The sequence below is a fragment of the Macadamia integrifolia genome, chromosome 11 (genome assembly GCF_013358625.1).
Source record: "Macadamia integrifolia cultivar HAES 741 chromosome 11, SCU_Mint_v3, whole genome shotgun sequence".
Classification (NCBI taxonomy): Eukaryota; Viridiplantae; Streptophyta; class Magnoliopsida; order Proteales; family Proteaceae; genus Macadamia; species Macadamia integrifolia.
Window position 1 is genome coordinate 26,967,106 of NC_056567.1, and position 8,514 is coordinate 26,975,619.

Below are 8,514 nucleotides of genomic sequence, written 5' to 3' on the forward strand. Positions count from 1 at the left end.
TGTGTAGGGGGAGGGAAAGCAGATGACAGCTAGTCGAGACCTTCTGATGAACAAGAAATTTTTGGCTATCATGATTCATCAATTGCGCTATATAGTTGTTAAATTGTGATGCACAAAGTCCATATTCACTGGGAGATCTCGAGTGTTGCTGAGAAGAAAGACCCACATGGTCAATTAGAAGTGTAAGTGTAACCGAGGAGAGAGATTATAAGAAGGTGTGTACTACTTACTACTTGCAATGTGTATATATATCATGTTCTCTTTGTTATTGTGATAGTGAGTTGGCATCACTTGATCCAAACCATCACAACCCAAGCGCAGTGGTACTGTCTCTTTATATGAATGCTATTTCCACTTCCTTTGCTTGATGTATGTCTTCTTTGCTGATGGCTTCATATCCTAGAAATACTATACCTACCAAATGTTTGAAAAATTGTCTCATCTAGCTTCCTTTGGAATTTGAGCTCCACTATATGTGGCTTGGAACAATCCTTAGCTTCCTTTTGTGGACTTGTTCTTGTTTACCAAAGTAGTGTTGGTGTATGATGTCTTGTATTCCGTCGCAGTTTAATCCAGGGAGTACTGATGCAGCACCTAGACAGGCAGGACGACGGTCCCGCTAGCCGGTTAGCGGGCCGTGGGGGTTGCAAGGGGGGCAGGAGGCCCCCCTGCATAGCAGGGGGTGTAGGGGGGCTGCGCTCCCGCTCGAATTTTTTATTTGAGGGTAATTGTGTACTTTCCGGATTAGGGTTTTTTCGCTATATATTTGTAGCGAGGGTTTCTTTCTCTGTAATGCAAGCAATACTGAGAGGTGTGAGGATGAGCCCTATAACACTATTCTCCATTGATAGTGAAGCAGGATCTCATCTTATCGGGGACGTAGGCAACCTTGCCGAACCTCGTAAAATCCGTGTGCATTGTTTGTTTTGTTTTTCCATTATCTTTTGCATCGTTTTAGGGTTGCGTTTCAACAAGTGGACCTTACTTCTTAATTCAATATTTCATCTGCTTCTCATAGAACAAAATTTAGCTTCTTCCTTACAGGTCTCATTTCTTATTGTAAAGGGCTTCTTTCCTTTTGCTAATGACATGTATGCATAGGAGAGGCTTTCTAGGAGCTGATTTCACCTCCTCATAGAAACCTAGAGTTCTGAGGGGATTTGGATTCAAAACCCATTCCAGTAAATCAAGCTCCAATAACTAAGCTTGACATTGTCTTCATTAACTCCAGTCTTGAAGGTCAGGTCAGTCACAGCTTTCACTCTCTCCTTCCAAAATTGGGAAAGAGCTTTTGCGACTTCTAGAGCAGTCTCCAGGTAGAAATACTGTATTTTCTTTAAGTAGGAAATGGCAAAGGAAAAGCCAGTAGAAAATCATCTTGATTATCATGTAGTGGGGAGCCATAAGAATTGTCTGAAGGGTATGAGACACCAACCATTAGAGCTCAAGTCAGATGCTGTGATCCATGAAACTAGGAATGAAACCTTGGAAAGAGATCCACCTGCTAGACTATAAGTTGAAGGAGTACTGGCTTTGTGAAGGGAAGGAAAGGAAAGTGAATTGTTTGGACCCTCCTTTCAATTTGACTGATTCAAAGTTTATTGCCTTAGAGAACCATAGGTTTTTGAATTCCCAAAGCAGATATAATCATCATTCTATATTACCAGAAGAGTAGACCCAGGAGAATCAGTAACAAACCCAGTCCTGAAAAGCTACCAATATCAACCTGCCTGATAAGAGTCATCATAATAAGATGCATGAAGAGATTATTTCTAATCAATCAATGCAGGTTGTGGAACATCAGAAAGAAGCAGAAGATGCTGTGTTGAGACTTCTAAATGGCATCTTATTCACATCCAAAACCAGTAGATGAACAGAAAAGTACTATCAGAAAGAAGCAGAAGATGCTGTTAAGACTTCTAAATGGGTATCTTTCCTGCACATCCAAAACCAGTAGTCACTGAGACACCTCCAAATTTTTTTTTTTGGGGGGGGGGCTAACGATGATTATCCAGCCTAACTAGTCCCACGGGCCCATATTAACCCCACAACTACATGAACAAGGTCAGGGTTTGAATAAGAACCATTCAACTTTCACCGAAAACAGTGAAGAACACTAAACACATCCATATAAGTGGTCCCAAGGAGGTAAGAGGAATTCAACTCAGAACCACACGTTTCGTGAGGCGAAGGTCCCTTGCCAACTCGACTACCCCTTGAGGTTAGACACCTTCAGTTTAATTAACCACAAGAAAAGGGAAATGAAACAAGTAGATGCTTGTTAGGAGTATATCTCTGCTAATTTACCATGTACAAACACAAAGAATGTCTTAGGAAGTCAAGAAACCAAAGGCAATGCTTAAGAAGGAAAAACTCTATATAACCCATGTATCATGCCTCACAAGTAAGAGACATGAGCTCAAACTCTCCTTGGGCCAACCTATTTATTTAAAATTCTGAAAAGACGTAAGAGGGTTTATGTAAAATTCATTATCTCATGTGCTTAAAAATTTAAAAGGAAAAGATTCTCTCCGAGCCTAAGAGACGTGCATTGTGCTTTCTCACATGAATTATTATTATTATAATATTATTTTTATTAAAAAAGATAATAAATAAAATAATCAATGTGAGAAGGTATAGAATATCCTGCTTGAGAACTCTCTCCCAAATTTAAATTTGTAGTTTTATGTTAGAATACCCTACTTGAAGATATCGATATTATATTATATTCTAATTATTTTACTCTCTATCCATACCGTATCACCGATGAGATCAAGAAGATCTCCTTTTATAAGTTTTATCTAACTTCTTGCTTCTGGTCCCCAAACTCCTAGTCAATCATGGATTCACGGTTGATGAGCCTTACTTTCATTCCACTTGTAGGGCCCACTAAGGTTGTGTGTTCCACTCAAGGGTGTCAATTGGTTTGGTTTAACTTTTTTTATTTGATTTTGATTCGATTCACAATACAATACGTATAAATTGAAATTAAATAATTTTTATAATCTCAAATTGAAATCAAATTCAACTGATTAGATTTTATTTGATTTCATTCAATTTGTATATAGTCTTGATAATTCGGTTTAACTTATACCCTATTTAACGAATGATTGATAATACCCTCTCACTATTCTCTTATATACCCTATGAACACCGTCTAAACCCATCAGTCTCCCTTGACTGTGTGCTCTGGGAAAACACAGCCCTAATTGGGTTTTTGGGTTTCTTCTTAGATTACTATTAGTCCCATATCAAATTTTATTAGGTTTGATATTGTTTTCAGTTTTGATTGGTGCATTTGGTCTGCCCAATTCGATTTTTATAAAATCCAACTCATAAATGCTCAATTCGGTTCGGTTCAAACTTTACCAATTTGATTTCAATCGGTCCAATTGGTTTGGGCTGGACTTTGACGCTCTTGAAAGAAATGCATTGAGCCAATGATTGAGATTCTAGAAACACTATCCCATTCGTTTAGAGGGGAGTTTGGGGTGGAAATGTTTGACTATTGGGTCCCATATGTTGGAAGGGTTAAAGGAAGAGAAAGTAAAATTGGAGGAAAGTTGGAATTTCCCACCCCAACCTTGTTTGATTAACACACAGTTGTAGGAATGAAGAAAAAGAGCCATTAATTGCAATGACGGGAAAGCTCATCTCCCAATGTTGTCTAAATTATTTCCCACCCCATTATATCCAAACACATAACCTTACCGTGTTTTTCGAAAAATAAGTATAACTCTCCCACTCCTTAAATCCCACTCATCGAAACCCACTAAACAAACCGGCCCAAAGGCATCATTACAACGCCACGATCACGTTCTTGTAATATTTAAAAAACAAAGAAGAAGAAGACTGGAAGGAACAAGCCTTAATAATTAATTGGAGCTGACTCTTCTCATTCATTCACTATTTGAAGCTCTCTCTCTCTCTCTCTTTAGATACAGAAACAACTCCCATTGCTGTAAAGTCTAAGCTTCCAAACTGGGCTAGAGAGAGAAAGGAGTGGAAAGATGTCAGAAACAGAGATTTCAAGTGTTCTAAGAGAACCCCGAGCTGTGGTCAGAAAAATGCAGTGTTTACCTCAACGCGAAGCACCTGGAATCTTTGTTCGCCGAAGCATTGGACGGTAAGCGAAACAAATCAAGATTCAAATTGTTATTATTTGTTTGTTTTCTTCAACTACATTTATGAAATCTTGATTGATTCCAACCCTTTTGGCTAAATGGGTCTTTGATTTCTCAGATTTGAGTTGAAGTAAAGATTCAAATTGTTATTATTTGTTTGTTTTCTTCAACTACATTGCAGAAATCTTGATTGATTCCAACATTATTAGCTAATTGGGTCTTTGATTTCTTCAGGTTTGAGTTCAAGTACTTCGATCCTTTCCTGTTATTAGACGAATTCTCAAGTCGGTTCTCCCTCCCTTTTCTTTTGTTTTCATACAGGATGATTGATTAAATAAGCCAAATCCTTTTTAATTTCTTTTGGTTTTCAATTTGAATCTTTCAGTTACAGCTCCGGCCGGATTTCCTGACCATCCACACAGAGGTAATCTTCCTTTCCTCCTCACTCCAATCCCAAATTTCAATAAAAACAGGTTCTTGTGGGAAATTTGAAATTAAGCTTAACATGGATTTCTTCTCTCTATTTGCAGGTTTTGAGACAGTCACCTACATGTTACAGGTAGATAACATTTTTTTCCAGCTTATGAGCTTCCATTAATAATATGAAAAAAATTGATTTCTGGATCCCACAGATAACGAAATCTGTTTGGTTTGTTAATGGTTACCCACTAAAAGTTTACAAAAATTGGTCAATGGGGTGGGCCATGTACAAAGAAGATTACTTTTTGAATTGAGTAACTGCTGCTTCCTGCAACTTCAATGTCTGCAATAGGGTTTTAAGTTTTTGAAGGAAGGTTGGTTTCAAATATTTTGTATTTGGGTTCACAGGGAGGTCTTAAACATGAAGATTTCACAGGATACAAGGGTACCATAAGAGAAGGTGATTTGCAGTGGATGACAGCTGGTAGAGGAATTGTACATTCAGAAATGCCTAATGGTCAAGGAACTCAAAAGGGTCTGCAGTTGTGGATCAATCTCTCTTCCAAGCACAAAATGTAAGAACACATACCCTAATCATTATGAATGCAAACTTAGAACTGCAATTAGTGCCCAAGTTGAGCTTTAAATCATATCTATTTGTTTGTTTATAATCTCAGGACTGAGCCAAAATGTCAAGAACTAAGAAGTAAGGATGTTGCAGAAGTTGAAGAAGATGGGATCAAAGTGAGAGTTATAGCAGGGGAGGCCTTAGGAGCCAAGTCAGCCATTTACACAAGGACTCCTACTATGTACTTGGATTTCACTCTCAAACCTGGAGCTCAACTCCTGCAACCTATCCCATCAATGTGGAATTCATTCATCTATGTCTTGGAAGGTGAAGGTGTCTTTGGAAGTAAAGAGTCTTCACCCACAAAAGCACACTATGTTCTTCTTTTAGGCACAGGTGATGGTGTTGAAGCATGGAACCAGTCTACTAAGCCCCTCAGGTTCATCTTGGTTGGAGGAGAACCAATAGGGGAACCTGTGGTGCAGTATGGACCTTTTGTCATGAACACTCAAGAAGAGATTGATCAGACCATTGATGATATTGATTGTTGCAGAAATGGGTTTGAGATGGCCAAGCATTAGATATCAGAAGCCATGATTGGGATTGATTTTTAGCTAATTTTAGATTTGTTTTTTGTTGGTGATATAAGAAGGAAAACAAGATGATGGACAGTGGAGTGGTGTTACTGTTCTCTATTTTTCATCTGAAACATAGAAAAGGAAAGCAGATATCAACACAGTAAACTAGAAAAGAAAGCAGGAAAGCCATGGCCTTTGAATGTCTACTTGCTCCTCAAAATTTGGAGATGCATTTGGGTAGCACATCCTTTTGTGTTTTTGTTTTTTGTTTTGTTTTGTTTTGTTTTTTTGTTTTTTGTTTTTTGTTTTTTTGTTTTTTGTTGTTGTTTTTTGTTTTTTGTTTTGTTTTTTGTTTTTTGTTTTGTTTTTTGTTTTTTGTTTTTTGTTTTTTGTTTTTTGTTTTTTGTTTTTTGTTTTTTTGTTTTGCCTCAAACCTATAAGAGGTTAACTTAAAATATTAGGATTGGGTTTTCCTTTACCTATACCACAACAACCATAATTTTATCCCAACTAAATGGGGTCGACTATGTGGATCCGATAGAAGCATAGAAAGTAAGAAAAGAGAAGGCAATATAAGGTGATAAAAGAAAAATGAATAAGTAAAAGAGGAAAAGAGATGGGTAAAACACAAAGGTCAGAGCAGCATCTCGGGAACAAACCAGTTAAAAGGGGTTAGCTATGCGAGTCTTTGTCCTCCATACAATTCTATCTGCGGTCATACTTGGGTTGAGCCCTAGTTTTTGCATACCCATAATGAAAGATATATCTCCTCACAATTGTCATGGGTCTCGTTTGATTGGATTAGGGAGGGGTGAGTTCAAGACTGTGTACAATAGGGGATGTGAACTTATGATGACATAGGGGTCCAAAGATAAGGTCAAATCACTAGTGGTGAGGGGATTCTTCTTTTTCCATAGGTAAAAGAAAACTTTCTCCAATTATCTATCGGAAGCCTCTCAAGAAACGTTCGCCTAATAGATATGTACATTTGGTGCATATATATGAAATAAAACCTTATTGTAGATATTTTTAAAATGGTAAGATGGACTTATATATCAACATACAAAGTATCTTAAATAAACGGATAAGGGCTTTTGACGAGATCGGTAAGGGGAAATCTTCTACACGAAAAACGATTTTGTCAATAAGAAACCCACATAATCAATGAGGAGCATAATATGTTACGAATGCAAGAGGATATGGAAAAGCATCCCCACTTACACGGCATGGAGATCTTTTCCCTTTAAAATAGGGTTATGGGATAACCATGAGAGGTTGAGTTAATTTCATTTGCTGGGCTGGGCTAGATTGAGCCGAGCCTATGTTGGCGGGTTTAAGGGTTTGAAACCTCAACTCCAAATTTGGGCCGGAAATTGGTTAGAATTTATGATATTGATACGTACCATTGGGGTGGGCTACGTTCGATACTGACCCAAATTGTAGCCTCAACTTCAACTGGTTAGCTACCGCCGATGGTTGTGCACTGCTGGAGAGTTTGCCAGGTTGAAGTATGCTCGCCTGTGCGCAGAAAGTCTTCTTGAACTCCATAGTGAAGGTAAGTGGAGGTTAGGTTGCATTTAGTTGCAAGGGAAATGGGAAGGGAAGGGAAGTGAAGCAATTTTTTTTCTCCCTTTTGAGTTGTTTGGTTGAAACATAAGTGAAGTGAAATTAATTTAGCATAGTTGTTTTGTTGGATGTAAAATTAATGTAAAATAGATGTAAAATTTTAAAAGACTAATAATCCAACAAACCCCTCAAAAGAGATGGAGGGGGGGGGGGAGAGTACTTTTCAATCCAGACTAGCTCCTCAAAATTTATATTGGTTATGTGAATCAGGTCATTCAAGGTTTGTACCAAACCAAACCAAACCAAATATCATTAGATACTATGTTCTATCACTAACCAAAATAAACCATTTCATTCTATATATCAAATGAATGCAGCATAAATAAATATTTAAAATAATATAAAAGATGATCACAGAGAAAACAGTAATAGATCACAAGTAATAACGATTGAAAGACCCATTCTAAAAGTCTTTTAGTCAAAACAAACTCAACAGATCAATAATACTCAATTTGACTCAAACCCAAATTCTTTTAGTCAAAATAAACCCAATTGAGTAGCGTAAGAGAGAGAGAGAGATCGTGAGAGTAGGGTTTTTTTTTTTTTTTTCTTTCTATTTTGGTGCGAAAATAGAAAGAGAAATTAAATGGTTAAGTGAAATTTTTTTCACATGTAAAATATATTTTCCTTGCAATCAAACATCTAAATTTATTTTTTCTGAGAAAAAAATTCCACTTTACATAAAAAAATTGCATTCCCCTTGCAACCAAACAAAGTCTTAGGGATAATGAGAGACTTGGGTAAAATATGAATTAGAAATGTGTTCTAGTCAAAAGGGTACAATAGTAATTTCAACTCTTCACTTAACAGCGACTGACAGCAGGAGATCTGAGTATAATTTGGTATTATGCAGGAGAAACATTTATGATATTGATATGTACCATTGGGGTGGGCTAGGTTCGATATTGACCCAAATTGTAGGCCTCAACTTCAACTGGTTATCTATTGGAACAAGTGTGGAATCTCACCAAAATAGATCAATGTCACAATGTCAATGGAAACAGATTTTGGTGACTTTCTACTGGCTTCCATATGAATTCACTTCAGGCTGTTTCAGCTCAAAATGAGAGTTCTTTATGTGGGCTTGGGCTTCAGATTGGAAAAATACAAAACAATTAAATCTTGGGCTTAATAAGAGTTATCATTTTATTTTTGCCTTTCAAAGGGCTACTATGGAATTCTAGCAAAAAAAAAAAAA

At 37.1% G+C, this 8,514-nt stretch overlaps 1 protein-coding gene across 1 annotated transcript; it reads left to right on the forward strand.

The window, feature by feature from the left end:
* The first annotated feature begins 3,881 nt into the window (after nucleotides 1-3,881).
* Nucleotides 3,882-5,924, forward strand: LOC122092650 (pirin-like protein). Its single transcript, XM_042662879.1, has 6 exons — nucleotides 3,882-4,126; nucleotides 4,359-4,408; nucleotides 4,510-4,548; nucleotides 4,655-4,683; nucleotides 4,953-5,119; nucleotides 5,222-5,924. The coding sequence occupies exons 1-6, from the start codon at nucleotides 4,011-4,013 to the stop codon at nucleotides 5,691-5,693; spliced, it is 873 nt and encodes a 290-aa protein (XP_042518813.1). The 5' UTR covers nucleotides 3,882-4,010; the 3' UTR covers nucleotides 5,694-5,924.
* Nucleotides 5,925-8,514: the final 2,590 nt, after the last annotated feature.